Source organism: Gymnoscopelus microlampas, assembly GCF_963454915.1.
Source record: "Gymnoscopelus microlampas genome assembly, chromosome: 7".
Taxonomy (NCBI): Eukaryota; Metazoa; Chordata; class Actinopteri; order Myctophiformes; family Myctophidae; genus Gymnoscopelus; species Gymnoscopelus microlampas.
In genome coordinates this window covers 42,707,837-42,724,317 of record NC_139944.1, presented here as the reverse complement: position 1 = coordinate 42,724,317, position 16,481 = coordinate 42,707,837, and the positions used below count along the sequence as shown (strand labels likewise).

At 41.8% G+C, this 16,481-nt stretch overlaps 1 protein-coding gene across 1 annotated transcript in view; it reads right to left on the bottom strand.

Annotated features, from left to right (window-relative positions):
• Positions 1-298: 298 nt before the first annotated feature.
• Positions 299-16,481, bottom strand: part of dlgap4b (discs, large homolog-associated protein 4b) — a gene marked incomplete at its 3' end in the record, with an annotated part of 34,383 nt that continues 18,200 nt past the window's right edge. The window contains exons 7-12 of the mRNA XM_084063121.1: positions 14,312-14,757; positions 11,661-11,749; positions 8,530-9,020; positions 6,153-6,244; positions 3,624-3,794; positions 299-541 (exon numbers count right to left, since the gene is read on the bottom strand). Coding sequence (XP_083919247.1) covers positions 299-541; positions 3,624-3,794; positions 6,153-6,244; positions 8,530-9,020; positions 11,661-11,749; positions 14,312-14,757 — 1,532 coding nt within the window. The remainder of the gene's footprint in view (positions 542-3,623; positions 3,795-6,152; positions 6,245-8,529; positions 9,021-11,660; positions 11,750-14,311; positions 14,758-16,481) is intronic.

Genomic DNA, 16,481 nt, shown 5'->3' with positions numbered 1-16,481 from the left:
ATTAAACCAACCACCAGGACCAGTCTATACCTGTAGGAGTATGTGCAGGTTCCTGTTGTATCCCTACCATCCAAACTCCCGGTCTGACAGCCAGCCATTTATTTTCTTCTCATCCTCCATCCGTCTATTTGTTTACTTTGACAAGAGAAGCTCAAGGAATACGTTAATTGCATCCAACAGTCACCATGTCCTTCTGCACTCCTGCTTTTTTTTTTTTTGCTTTTTACCACACTTTCTTCATCCTCCTCTCTTTCATCACCCCCTCCCCCCCCTCCCCTCCCCTCCCCACCCTCTTTTCTCAGAGGCGAGTCTGGGCCTCCGGCACGTAGATCTCGACGTTTTCGGCGCTCTCGGTTTCCGAGTTCTGGCGAAACGAGGCGGCCTTCTTGGCGGCCAGCAGGCGCTTGCGAGCCTCCTGTCTCTGCTTCTCTGCTGAGGCGGACGAGGAGGTAGAGGAGGAATCGGCGCTCCTCTCGCGGGCCAGCGCCGGGCGCCCCTTACCGGGCTTCTTTGGCACTGGAGGCACTGACTTCTCCTCGTCCTGTTGGAGGTAGAGGTGGAGGGGGGAAGGACAGATATGAGACTGTGATAGGACATATCAGTCCTTGGGATGTTCTTCTGTCTGATCAAGCAGTTTAGGCACACACACAGGACTAGGACGAGAGACATTTTCAGTGACGATGGTTCACAGTAAAAAGCTATGAACCAGACATTTTACGTGTAAGATGATAGACTAACACAAAAAGACATAAGCAAAGTTCTGACATAGAAAGACATAAGCGACATAGAACGGTCATTATTGTGACAAAACACACCTTTGAAAGATGTCTGATGGTATTGTGTATTGTATTAAACAAGTTGTAAATAACGGAACTCGCTACTAGGGTTGCAACCAGGCGGTAACGAAGCTCCGCTGGATATGAAGCCATTAAGGAAGTGCTTCTTAGGACTGCAGTTCTCATAAATGGCCTCTAGAAGGTCTTTTTCAAATGGATTTATATTTTCTATAGCCAATCTACAACCTCGCAACTAAGCTCTTAGATTGGGTACTTTCCCTATTTGGTGTAACGCAGTTATACGACGAAGTAATAAAACATGGCTTAAGTGATTAATCAGACTAATTGATTTAGTCAATTATAAAATTATTTATTTTGATACTTAATATAAAAATAGCATGATAAAAAAAACTGAAAGATTATTTTATTAAATAATCGATAGAATAATCGCCAAGTAAATAATCGAAAGTTGCAGCCCTAGCTCATACTTGAATAAGTTGAGTAACAGTACCCACGATTGCCGTTACATTACAGAAGCACCATGATGTCAACAGACATCTTACAAGGTAAACACACATGTAGACAGTAGTAGACACGAACAGACATGCAGACCTGTTTCTGGATATTTTATCTGGATATGGGAAAATGCACGTTCACGCATTCATAACACAGTCAGAATGTGTTCACAGAATAGGATCACATCTGCCAGGTGTGATTGCAGTGTGGTAGTCTTCTACACTACATGATAACACAGGTATATACGCCACATACAACTGAGAAAGCTCCAGGATTTCTGTATAAATGTACAATAATGTAACAAAACAATATAGTTATGTGAGAGCAACTTTCACTTTCAGTAATTGTTTTCTTCTTCATGGTAGGGTTTAACTGCAATTATGTTCAGCAGGGGAAGGAATCTCCTCTCCTTCAAGCATTCACACTTCCATTCATAGTCAAATGCCGAGCTCACACCAATCAATGCAAATCAGTCCCTAATACTATACAAAGTCTGATCAACAACCTGGAGAAGTGCCTTTCAATCAAATGCTTCACCATCTCAACATTCTGGACACAAACACCTGGCATACAGCATGGTGAGTCACAAGTCAAACAACTGTGCAGGCGGTTCAATCTCTGTGAAGAGCAAGCAGTTAATATATAGCAGGTATGAGATATTTCCTTAAAGACCCACACAGTTAGCCTGAAAACCTATAACAACTCGTTCGACACATGCAGACAATGCAGCACGGCTGAGTGTTAAAGAGGTTTCAGTCGTATGTCACAATATACCCACTGCAATAAACTAGAAGACTAACCGTGTATATACAGTATGTATGGGTAAGACTGGATCGTTCATAATCCAGATAACATATCCAGAAGGAGTGAATGGGGTGACAAACGCCATAGATAGATAGAAACACAGAAACCGACAAAGGCAGAAACATTTAAGTGTGAACGCACATGCTAACTAGGTCAGACGGACTCACACATAGAAACATTTAAAGACGGTTTCATCCATGTATAAAATTATGGATAATATAGATAGCACCCCACTTCGGTGTTCACAGCAAGGTCTTTTGAAAACAAGGTCAAGTCAGTGACATGGAAACGTTTCTTTGACAACAACACATACTTCCAGTGACCGGGGGACCAGGGGTTCTATTTAGACCAAGTGGACCCATGCAGACTGCAGAGACAGTGACAGGAGGGATCCATGGTAACATCAGAGAGGATGCCTTGCAGGTCCCAATCAGAGTTGTTTACTTCTGCGTCACTGACCAAACCTTGTTTATCTAAGAATCCTGGATCACACGTCTACTTTGCTGGGGCACCAAGCAAATAACATCTACATTGAGAACAAATTCATCATAGAGGCCCCCATGTACTGATTTCTTCTTCTGCTTATGTTTGACATGGAAGCACAGTGTTGTTATGAATGAAATAGTCCCTTCTATACATTTATTTATATTGTTTATTCCAAATGCTCTCATGTTGCTAGGAGACAAGCCAAAACCCTAATATTATTGTGTAGTATAAAGGAATAGAGAAACAACTGATACAGATTTGTCAAAACCTATGGTGCCATCAATTTGATTGTGTGCAATTTGGGGGGGGCTCACTTTTGACATGGCCTCAAGTTTGTTGAAGTGGTTGAATATACCATCAAGATACAGGTATAGAATGATTGCATATTGCTGTGTTTTGACACATTTGAATGACACATGACACTCTCTGGGCGAACTACATTAGAATATCAACAAGTTTAACGCAACGTTAGCTGATAAGGGGGCATGAAGGGAGAAGGAATGCTACAAGGTGCTTTATTCTGCCTGAATTGTTTTTCTGGACATTATTAGCTAATAGCTGACTAGCAAAGAAACTAATTGTTTTTCTTATTGAATCAGTTTTTGTTTTAATTTAGATAGGAGAGTCTTGATACACAGGAAGCTGAGGTGGAAAGCTATAGAGCCCTGAAACGCTCAGTATTGTCATTAGAATGAAACCGTCTATACAGAGAAAAAGCATTTCACTGCACGAGCAAATGCATCTTAGCCACTGCAAACCACCGAGACATGCATGCTAAAGGCAGGACCTTTAGCTAAAACAAAATTCACATAACAGGTCTGTTTGAGGGCTATATGTTTTTCATGCAAGTGTAAAAGGGATCTCTCGGGCCCCTTTACATTGGACCAGGGAAGTCAGTTCTCACTGCCAAACAAGGAGCGAGTGAGTTGAAGGGGAGGTTAAAAGAGAAAGGAGGGGAGGGGGATGGCGGGTCGGAGAGAGGCCGGTTTCGGCGGCTTTCCTACCCCAGCCAGGGCACTGGGCAGCAGGGGTGGGTAGTACCTTCCGCTCAGGGGGTGAGTGGGCAGCTGCGGTGGGTGCCGGCTGCCAGTCGTTGGACTTGAGATGGTAAAGTTCGTCGAACTTGAGGCTGATGTCCTCAATGGAGAGCTGGAGCAGATCCCAGAAGCCGGCCAGGTCCTGGGCCGTGGCACGGGGGTTGGCGTTGACATTCTGACACAGAGAGAGAGAGAGGGAGGAGACCACCACGGAAGGAAGGAAAATGAAAACAAATGAAGGGAAGTGAGGATACGGTCAAGGGAACGATGACAGGAGGAACACATAATGGATCAAATAAGATGAAGGTCATAGAACACAGTACATCTGAAATCTAAAAATCTAAAATACAATTTTACCATGAGACATTAAAAATGGACCCTGAAGGATGTATTAGAAGAAATGGCAGTTGTGACATTGACATATAACAATAATGCCCAAAACTATTTAATTCACAAAAGACGTTTTAGGCTGCAAAACATCAAATGCCAATATCTAAAAGTTTTTTTTCCTTTGCTTAGTACCGAACAAATATGAAACCAACAAATGAAATGGAGTGTTATATGTTATGTCATCACTCGACACTAGAGGGAGCTGTGTTACCACATTAAGGCTGTATAAACATTGCCATCTGTTTGAATATGAGCCTGGATTCAAAACCTTTGAGTCTTTTGTGTCTGAACACCACTGAACAGAAATGTAACCACTGCACAGCATCACAAGAAAAGTACAATTTAGTGATGTCTAGTTAATCATGTGACCATATTTTCAAATAACCAAATTGGGAACCTTAACCACTTGAGTCCAATTTTAGAAATAGCAAAAATAGCTTGTGAGGTTGTAAATGTGCTATTTTCACTTTTTCTTCTTTTTGACATTCTTTGAATTTTCATATGAAATTTTCACCTGGGGTTTTCATCAGGATGGGGGGTGTGCTAATCAAACAGTGACTGCACATTTCAACAGAACCTACATGATAAACATCTATGAAAGAACTCGAAGTAAGTATTCTTATAATTGTGATGAAACCTGAAAACCGGGACATTTTAGTTTTTTTTTACAGATATTTGTTGGGACTCGGCACACCCAGCTTGAAAGCAGCACAATCCCGGCCAGGAAGTCTGGTCAGCGTACGTTAATATCAACCATGACATTGTGTGTCATGTTGCTCACAGTTCTTTATCCATGCAAAGTTCACACAGATGTGACAGATAGATATCATCAAAGCATATCCTTTTCCTTTGACATGGTCACTGTGTTTCACAACAGATCACTGTCTTTGTCTGGCTGTGCTCTGCTTTCTCTAGCAGACTCAGCATTTCACTTTAGCAGCTGCAGAGACTGAGTTTTGATCTCAGTCCAGATCGTAGTCCAGCCTCCTTTGGCTCAACCAACATGCCCAACATGCTTTATCATGCTAATTCACCTGTCAAGACCCAGACACAGCCCAGCATTGTTTTTGTGTTTGGGATATGCAAAGCTTTGAGTAAAATTACGATTACAGCTGGCTGCCGTCTACATCTTATAGTTCTGCTGAACGGCCTTAGGATATTTCTTGTCTTGAAAGATGTTAAATATTGTATTAACATACTGCACTATACTCTTGGGGGGTATTTAGCATCCAGTAAATATGGCCATTCCGCATAGAAAATTGTACCAGTAGGTAAACAAAAAAAATAACTCATTAAAGATACACTATACAATTTTAACGTTTCAGAAGAACATTGTCATACATAGTTTTGGTTGGACTTCTAATATCCTTGATGAGTGTTCCCGATCAGTCAGTCACTAACAATAGTGTTAAATACACTTGGCAGTGAAACCAGACAGTTTCTTTGGTTTTTCTTCCAGTTGTCAGAAAGTAACATTTCTAACACAAACTGGTCAACATAATTCTCTAGAATAGATGATGTTTTTTCAAAATGTCCAATATTAAACATTAAAACTAAACTAAACTAAAACAATTCTGGTGTGTAGTGCACACAAACCATTTGGGCATATTTGCAGGGTTGATGGATAACATTGTAATTTAAAATAAGATACATTTAGCTTTAAATTACATTTAAAGAAGTGTTTTGCCTTACAAGGAGGTGTGTGAAGCCCTTTCCTGTCTACACATTTGTATTGAGTGTTTTAGGTGTTAGGTTGATCATGTTTTTATTGTAGTGGAGCTTCCGAGCATACGTTTTTTTCACATGTATGTATCTGAATAATTTGCTAATTAAAAATAATAATGAATGCAAATAACTTACTTTTAATAGGCTATTTAGTTGTCATGATTGTTCATGAAAAATACATAGCGATGATATTGAAATTAGTTATTGAAATATTACAAGGAATACTTGTTTTAATTGAATTACTGGTTCACTAAGGTTTTAGTTTACAGCCTGCAGCCATCTATACGAACATCAAACATACTGACAGCGATGTGTCCAGTAACTAAAGATGAAAGGTATGTTTTGTTGTGGTGGCTCTGTGTTGTGCTGGATGATGCATGCTTGGGTGTGGCGGAAATTGCACAGAAGTGATACCAACCAAGTTTTGTTCACACAGTCCTCGGAACTGCTGGAACTTCTGGGACATAAGGAGCTGGGCACATCCCACCGCACTGCGGACCTTCCCCAGCACTGCAGAGAGGAACACAAACATGTTCATACACATAAAACACACAGATCAACACAAGATTAGCTCATATTAATACTACATAAATGAACATTTCAATCTTAATCTAGCGGAAACGCCTGGTTGTCCAGACACAGATATGTTTGCCTTGCAAAGCCTTTTTTTTCTCGACTTCATGGGCTGGAAGAGGATTAGTGTGTTTTCGGACAGGTTTAATCTCTTTAAAGGCATCTCTAAGCCTATATAGATCATCCAGCCCTCAGTTAGTCTGTGTTTACAGTATGTCATCTGCTGTACAGTATGAATGCTATGTCATCATTTGCTGTACAGTAATACAACTAGGACAAACATCCTGCTCAGTCAGTCTTGACGAAATTGGTAGCCAATTCTGATCACTCAATTATAAAGTTACAGTATGGCTGTATGTGATTACGAAGCAGTCAAACCAAATGTTACTATGGTTTTGGACAGATTTGACGTTGACCTTCTTTTGCCACAACAACACCCATTAATACACAAAGCATGCATACATTCTGAATATTCAGACACATGCACACACAAATATACTGACAGATGTATACGCATCTGTACACAGTCAGGCATCTGTACGTACGCATGTAGTGTGTGTGTGTGTGTGTGTGTGTGTGTGTGTGTGTGTGTGTGTGTGTGTGTGTGTGTGTGTGTGTGTGTGTGTGTGTGTGTGTGTGTGTGTGTGTGTGTGTGTGTGTGTGTGTGTGTGTGTGTGTGTGTGTGTGTGTGTGTGTGTGTGTGTGTGTGTGTGTGTGTGTGTGTGTGTGTGTGTGTGTGTGTGTGTGTGTGTGTGTTGCTGTATTCTGTCAGGCTGATGTTGAAGCGCTAATCTAATCTGGAGGTTGAATCAGTTCCAAAATAGATTAGTGTAATTCTGGGAATTACAGGCTTGGTTGTGCAGTAACCCCAGGTATTACTGTCTCATCAGTCAATTCTGTATGATGTTGGAAAGAGCATTAAAGGCATGAAATCTATATATCTAGACTCTGAACCATGCAGCCAGGCCAGGCACTGACAATTCTTGGCAGAGGTGGAGGCTAAGGATGCTGGGGTTCTTTAGAAAGGACATCACCAGGGGTGGTGGAGGCTATGTTTTGTGTGTTTGTGGCTAATCTTGCAAATCATTGCACCAAATATTATATATTATATATGTAAACACATGTAGTTTACAATGCCAGCAGGCCAAAGAATAGTGTTGGGTCATTCGCAGGTGAGTCGTTCTTTTTTGGTGAACGGGAACGAACTCGTCACTTCCTCGAGTTCGTTCCCTCGAACAAACTCGAGGGAACGAACTCGACCCATAAGGGTCCATTTGGTTCCGTCTCTACACTCTCATAGCTACAGTCCAGTAAGGGTCCATTTGGAACCCCGTCAAGGAACCCTGAGGGTCCCTGGACCCCACTTTGAGAAACACTGCTCCAGGTTATAATGGGTTGAATTTAGAGGCCAGTCTGAAGCCATGTGGAACTCCATATTTGGGCAAAACTGACATCTTCAGTCTGGATAGGCCCCCCGGCTTGGCAGGGATATGTGCTCCACTGAGCAGCCTTTCTAGTTTCATTAATGAAATGATAGTAGATTTGGCTCAAATGCAGGCGTTTCCGAGCCAAGGAATATCATGTATCACATTTTGAGCAAAGATTGGACATCTCACCACTTAACACGGCAGTCGAATGGCTTTCCGTGTTAAGTGGCTGGATGGGTGGGCTGGACGCATTTTCAGAGCATGTTTATTATAATTATTTTTAAGATTTATGTGTCTTTTATGCCTTTATTATTGATAGGACAGTAAACTGACAGGAAATGGGGCGAGAGAGATGGGGAGTGACACGCAGCAATGGCCGTCGGGATCGGGACTCGAACCCGCGACGCGCTGTCAGGCTACCTTGTAGCCTAGGAGCCCCCGGACCACTACGCCAGCGGTCTGGGCTAGAGCATGTTTATTTTAATGATCTATCAATTGATTGTGTTCCGGCTTGGATCAATGGAACTAACATAGTACACCGTAACTTCCTTTTTATCGATATAACAATGAAAACACATTTTTTAAGGTTTTAAAGTTTTTTTGTTTGTTTACGTAACGTTTCTTAATACTAATGTTTTATTATCATTGAAACCGTAATGTTTTGCTAATTAGTTGTCCAACTTGCAGTATCCTCACGATCCCCCAGTGGGCCCTGGCACACTGGGGGATAATCACTATACCATACATCTCAAAGAGCCGGTATATTGCTAAGGGAGACAATGAGATGCGTCTTACCCTCTTCAGAGAGCTGATTGTCGGTGGTCTCCTGCTCCATCTGTTGGCACCAGCCCTCCATGCGGCCCGTCTCCGCCTGCAGCAGCTTCAGGAACCAATGGCCGTCTCTCCGACAAAGAGTCCCGCCTCCTCCGCTCAGGGGGGCATTGCCGTTGCTCCCGTTGGCGGTATCCAGCCAGGGGTCCGGGGGCGGCAGGGACGAGGGGTCCAGCGCCGGGTCCAGGCTCTCGGAGAAAGACGAGGAGCTGCTCCGCGTGGTGGAGCGGTTGAGGATCTGTCTGAGTGCAGGAGGTGACGAGGCGTCGCCGTTGCCTTCTCCGTTGTCCAAGGAGTCCTGTCGCGGGGGAGAGCTCATGGACTGGCTGGCACTGTTGACCATGACCTTCTTCTCGGCGGGCTTGCCGTGGCTGGAACCGGAGAGGGAGACGATCGACGTGTCCGACACGGACTCTGTTTCCTGCTTCGAGGCCATGCTACTGGAACGGTTGAGTCTGATAAAGAAACAGTTGGGGTCAGACTCAATTTTAAAGATTACATCAGTAGAATGTCGTAAACCTTCAGAGGAGAAACTTGAATCCAATAACAGTAGACTCTAGTGACTTGATGTTGTGTATGTTATTGATGTCATAACATATAACAAGAAACACGAGTTGTAAGAGCACCTAATACGTTCTAATTCCAAACAAATTCAACCAAAAAGACATTAGATCCACACTATATATGTATGGAAAATCATGATTGCATGTATACAACAAAAGCAGCCTTTTTCTACTCCGATGAGCAAAACACTCACTGAACCACTTTATCTTCTGTTGATCAATACGTGTATAACTAAACAGAAGATGGTTATTGATCAGACACGGCCAAAATTGCTTTGTGTAGGATGGTGCACTCAAACCAGAAGCAGCAGATATCCTATCTCTTGTAGTATGCCTTCTTATCTTCATAAAATGACTGCAAAAAAGGCCATGGCTGGAGAATTGAAAGCCAGGGAAGGGCCAGCTGACTGCAACATGCCAGAACTGTGACCGCTGTCTGCCCTTTGCGATCGTGTTGTTGACATTCCATTGTCGAGGATGAATGAGAACGTGTAATAAACAAAGTCTTGAAGACTTTGTTTATTACAGGTGGTGCTGAGGAATTTGTAGTTGATGGTCAAACAGTAATTATAATCATTTTATAATGAGCTTTTGATCTGATTGAGGGCTTAGGCAGGAGAAACCACTTGAGAAATTGGTATTACACCAGGGCAACGCTCCTTCACACTCTGTTGTCCCCCCGTAACATTCATGTGACCACACACACACACACACACACACACACACACACACACACACACACACACACACACACACACACACACACACACACACACACACACACACACACACACACACACACACACACATTTTCTTTCCTGTTCTCAGTAATCACAATAATGATGTACACTACTGTTTTAAATAAAGGCCATTATACTCACTGTTCATCATTTGACTAGTATCAGGTTGCACCTGGACAGAAAAATCAACGCTTGGCAGGGAGGAATCCTTACTAAGAGAGTTTCCCCACTTAACCCTCTAATAGTAAAATGGACCCGAGTATTTCGGGTCCACAGAAAAAGTAGTATTTCGACCACTTTTTCTGTCTACACCAAGTCTCTTTGCCAAAAAATTGCTAATACACAAGAAGCGAGCTTGTAGATGTAATGGCAGAAGATAAGAGAAGTTTTGGGACTGCATAGCCAAGCTATCACAGACAAAGTAAAGGGAGAAGGCCCACAGAGCATAAAACTGTGTAAAATACAAACCGAGGACAGACAAAATCATGTTGAATATTAAATTGCAATTTCAGATTCAAAGCAGCTGATAAAATCCCTGCAGGCAAATGTAAGAAAATGTGGACGGGTGGTTGACTGCAGCACGCCACAACTTCCTGCCATTCAAAACATCATGGAAATTCAATGTAGATTGCAATGACTAAGTAGAAAGGTACTACAAATTTCCACCAGGGGGCATACCCTAATAATATAAGCAATGTAGGCTATGCAATAAAAATAGCTAATCTACAAGCTCACAAGGCATCACAACACATTGTGAGCTTGTAGATCAGCTATTTTTGCCTGACGTTTGCCTATTTTCGAGGAATATTCGCGCATTATGATATGCCTAGAATAGGGACGCTACATTTATTTTTTTATATATTAAACACTTTATTTATATTTCCCATGTGTAACAGACAATAAACATACATACGTGCATTGTACTGTATTCGGCATATTATTCCCCCACCAAGGACATAACAAAACAAAAAGACAAAGACAAAACAAGACATAGCAGAAATAAGTATATGAACATATAGTAGAAAGAATAGTAAATGAAACGAAAACAGAGTATATGAACAAATAGTACAAAGAATAGTAAATAAAAAGAAAACAGACAAACAGACAGACAAACCAAACAATATAATGTTCATTGAAATGTATTGTAATGTCCGGATTGCAGTAATAAACAGCTCTTAAAGGACGACTTCACCCATTTTCAACCTATCTTCATATAATTGGTCCTCACTAATGCTCATGATAAAATGGTAAAAAAAGACTCCTACTCGTTCTGTGTCTCATAGGAGGTGGACACTTCAGAAACCCGCCTACCAGTGACATCATCGTTTTGCAGATTTTTTTCATTACATTTTTTTAATTTAATTTTTTATTAACGCGAGAACAATAGTTTCCATTATAGTATGCTAACTTTCCAAGAATAGAAAGCCTGCCATTTCTATTATAGCTTGGATTCCCCATCAATGATGTCACTGGTAGGCGGGTTTCTGAACTCGACTTCAATTGACTTAAAACACACATTTTTAAAACTATATTTTTATAGTTATAGTTATAGTGCTCAGTATGAACGGCCCTTAAGAGGGGCTAAAGACTGAGTTAAAACAGCTCAGACTGAGCTGAATGTGCACAGATATTAAGACTGTCGTAATTTGGGGGTTTGGGGGTATGTTGTCACGTTTATAAATGGCCTTGTGAGGCGAGAAAAAAAAAAAGTCTAAGCAGTCAGTGAGACTAAAATATGGCTTCCTCGCAGGAAACGATGACATGCGGTGACCGGGTCAGGAAGAGGACTTACTGCCAGCCGTCCTCCACTTGTACTCCAATTGACTGAAATCTGGCCAATGGCGGAGTCTCCTCTCGTGGAACCTCTTGAATACAGTCAACCTAACAGCAAATCACAAAGCAATGGTTTGGCATCATGGCAACATGGTTATCAGCAGGTCTCAGAAGAAAATACAAAAGTCTGGTTATTTGATTGATGAACCTTATTTCATTGTATTATCATGTCATTATACAACCTGTTAAAGTTAAGGTATGTGATTTTTCTTTGGTTAAAACAAAACGTTTTTTTTGTTACATGTTAAATAGCTCTATATTCTGATAGTAATCATTGCTATAGAGTGTTTATTCAGTAACAGGGGTCTCCCTGTCTCTACAGCTCTTTAATAAACAGAAAATTCATTTTCAGGTGGGTTGCCAATTTCAGTCAATCGGGAGAGAGTACACATTTATCAGCTGCAGTTTTATAGTGTTCCAGATTCAATTTGGTCTGCTCCTTACTTTGTGTCATTACTTCCCATTTCAGTTGCTTATCCTCTATCCTGAATGAGTTTTTTCTCCTGATTGGATAACATTGATATCACAACCTTATTTTCTGTTTACTAAAGATCTGGAGAGACAAGGAGACCCCTGCTACTGAACAAACACTCTATAGCAATTATTTCTATCAGAATACAGAGCTATTTAACACTTATTTTAACAAAAATATAAAAAAGAAATCACTTAACCTACCTTTTACCTCACAAAACCTTTTTTATGTGAAAACTCACACGCATACTGCTGACCTTAGGCAGTATGCGCGCAAGCATCAGGCAAGCATAAGGAATATTATTTGGGGTTTTTAATTTTCCAGATGGTTAATCTGGATGTGGAAAAATCTCAAGTAAGAAGGATCGAAACGTACATTGTTTCTCAATTCTGTGCATGGCTTGTCCTTAAAATATCATGATTAATGGTTACCCAGCCCAATGCTAATATCAGCCTTGAGCAAAAGATCTGTCAATGTGCAAGATTTGGAAAAAGCATAAAAAGGGCTGTTATTTCAACACATTCACAGGGGAAGGTTATGGTTGAGGAAAATGATGAATATGCATTCTATGCCCTCTAGACTACAGCGTGTTTCTCTCATCCAGATCTAATGATAGGAGTACGTTTGCCCTAATGCTCAATAGTTTATGAGCACATTAAGGGACTTTATGTGAACCAGTGAAACATAACCAACAAAACACAGATTATTAAAATATATTATCCCACTTTTGGGGATTCTAGGTCACTAAAGAAGGAAGGTGATTAACGCTTATATCACATTAAGCATTGGATTCTTCTGCGTTGATGTAATGTGACTTAAGCATCGATGTAATTGTGAAATACAGTATGTACACACCCCAAACTCAGAAATGAGAAAATATTCGAGAGAACTTGAGTCTTGTTGATCTGCTATTTTCAATATATTATAAATAAATAAGGCTTAAGCGCTTATTTCATAATGTACTTTTTCCTTTCCTAGAAAGACAAAAGTACAAAGTACAGTACTCAAGTAAATGTACTTCGTTACTGTCCACCAGTGCTTACAGTGTCTTTTCTGCTGAATATGAAAAAAGAAGGGGTGGAGATATCATGTGATCAACATGAATAAACTCCAATATAACTGTATGGAAAGTACTGAATACTTAAGTTTAAACCTAGTTGATGTGAAATGAAGTTGATGTGACTGAGCAACTGCATAGCATATTTCTTGGCTAAAATGTATCGATCTTTTATAGACAATCTGTCAGACGAACACGACTTGTCTGTGTTTGCTCGCTGGCTGTCACTGCTCCCCTGGCGGGCATGAATGCTGCCTTTCTCGGTATGGAGCAGTGCAGAGCAGCTGGTCCATCGGCGATGTTAGTGGTATCTACTTATTTGTAGGTGTGCATAGTGGAAAGCAAAGTAAGAATTTGCACTGGTTTTACTGTACATATAAATAAACTTTTGGTATTTTTGTACTCTTGGTCTGTCTTTAAGAAACTACCACTCCACAATGAATACAGTGAATATGGAGTAATTATATTAGGTGATAAAATGTTTAATATACCGTTTGTTAGGAGGAGGGACGCTGGTGGTAGTCTGTTGTGGATGCCTCCGTGGCTGACAGCGGGGAATATTATAGAGTAGTGTTTCCCAAACACTGGGTCAGGACCCATTTTTCGGTCACGGACCCGTTTTTATGGGTTGCGATAAAATTATTGTTTTAAAAAATTAAAAAAATAAAAATAAAAATGTAAAGGATTTTTCCAAAGAATAAAAAAATATATAATAAATAAAAATAAAATAAGTTTAAGAAATAGTGAAAATAGGAGATCTACAAGCTCACGTCACGTTGTGAGCTTGTAGAGCAGCTATTTTCACTATTAAATAATGCTTAAGTAGGTACAGGTAGATACCAAATGTATATTTTGGGTCCCAAGCTGAAAGATTTGGGAACCCCTGGTATAGGAAAATGCACTCTGACCAGCGCCTTGTAAAAGTGGCCACTACGCAGTCGCCTTTTGGTCATTTCTTATAGGGTTTAATGTAAAAAGGCTGTGCCTTTTGTTATTTTGTTTCGTTTTTTAAAGGCACCTATAGTGTGAATGTATCCCAATAAAACCACACCTGTGGCCGGCCGGAGCACCTGTTACGAACCTGTATTCCAATAGAAGAAAGCTTCCTCCTGGGTACCGGGACCACTAAGGGTGCCTCTGGCACGTGATTCCCTCTGTTCCCTCCTGTCTTCACGGGCTCATGCTGGACTACAGAATCGCCCGTGTCGGTGGAAGCGTTGGAGGTGTTGGTGGCGGCGGCGCTGGTGGAGATGTGGTGCTCTCGGGGCGAGGCGATGGGAGCGGCTTTGATGTGCGGGGGGCGGGCCAGGCTGTTGGCACGGGTGCTGTCGAGGCTGTCGGAGGAGTTGCTGCGGGCGTGGCTGGACTGGCTGTTGACCTCCGAGCGGCGGTCCTGCTGGTCCAGGTAGTTGTCCTGGCTCGACTCGGTGCTGCTCTGCACCGTCACCGAGATGTAGGGCTTGGACGTGGTGCGGGGCGGCACGGGAGGAGGGGCGGCCTTTTTACACGTGGTTATGCATGTGGAGACTGAAGATGAAGTGGGGAGGGGAGGGGCGGAGCGGGGGCAAGGAATAAGAAAAAGAGAAAGATAGTGGCAGAGTATAAGTTAAGAGATACACAGTAAAATTGCCATTGTTGATTTAGCTCTGAAGAGTGTACAAATGGAACCAAAAGGACCCGTAAGGGTCCATTTGGTTCCATTTGTGCGCTCTTCAGAATAACTGAGGATTTATATGTGTAGTACTTTCAAAGTTTCAACAAACCAATTACCTAGACACAGAAGATTGAATCAGTGAAATACATCATTAATTGATTAATTCAACTTGTATTTAAAACTTTATTTTAAATAGCAATGAGGGAGAGCCCTCCTCACTTCCAACAAAGGCAAATGTACCAAAAAGATTTATACAATCTGATTATAATCGAGTTCTGCAATTGCCTCAGCGATGAGTCCATTCTAGAAGCTTTTTAAGCTTTGAAGTTTGTTCCAGGTACGTGCAAAAAGTGGTACAAAGGGGGGGGGGGGCTTCGAGCTTCGCTCGCTGCTTAGCGGTTATCGTTCACTGTTCTCACACTTTACTGGTATGTTGTCTCAGCGATTCCCAAGCAAACATGCTGTATCATTCACACCCCAATACTCTAGAGATATTCCTGCATGAAAGCTTCAACACAAGCAGGAACGCATCCTGTGAAGTGGAAAATGTAATTAGGCAAGAACAGTGAGAATACTGTTGCACACATGTGGTATACACGCGCACACACACACACACACACACGCACACGCACGCACGCACGCACGCACGCACACACGCGCGCGCACACACACACACACACACACACACACCCGCACACACCCGCACACACACACACACACACACACACACACACACACACACACACACACACACACACACACACACACACACACACACACACACACACACACACACACAGAGAGAGAGAGTCAGGTGATGAACTCTGTAATGCAATTTGATGTGATGCAATTTGATGTGAACAAGTTCAGATGCCCATCTGATCACTGGGGTCATGGAGCATGGTTCCCATCACAGGACATACTGTGGCTGAGAAGCTGAAGAGGCCCTTTAATAAATTCACACCACTGTAAACTCTGTGGGCCACGGGCCGTGAGGATATTGCAAGTGGGCCCCCAAATAATTGGCAAAACACTAAGATTTGTATTGATAACTTTTAAAGGTAGGGTAAGTGATATTTTTTGGTCCAGCTAAATTGTTTACAATTAGTTACAAATTAGCGTCACAATCATTTTAACCACTTTAGCCATATGTTATACTTTGGGCTATTCAAAAATAGCAGATCTACAAGCTCATAGCGTGGCACCGAGTGCCACGCTACAAGCTTGTAGATCTGCTATTTTTGAAAAATCGTGAAAATGTGTGCAAATCTTTGAATATCTATATTTTAAATCGAACATGTTTAACTCAAATCTTTTCTTCTGGGGGTTCCTGGAACAGAATATGAGATGGGGGTCCGCAGCCAATTATGTATCCTTCTGGGGGTCCTTCACATGGAAAAAGTTTGAGAACCAATGCTGTCTACACTACTAGACAAGCCAGATCCCCAGACAGGAGGGGATGGAGGAGAGGAACCATGAAGAGAGGGAGAAAGAGCAATAATGTGCTCCTTCACTGCACAGCGTGGGAAGACAGACAGACATCTCACTATGGTGGAATAAGAGGTGCTCTGTATGACACTTCTGCAATTTCAGCACC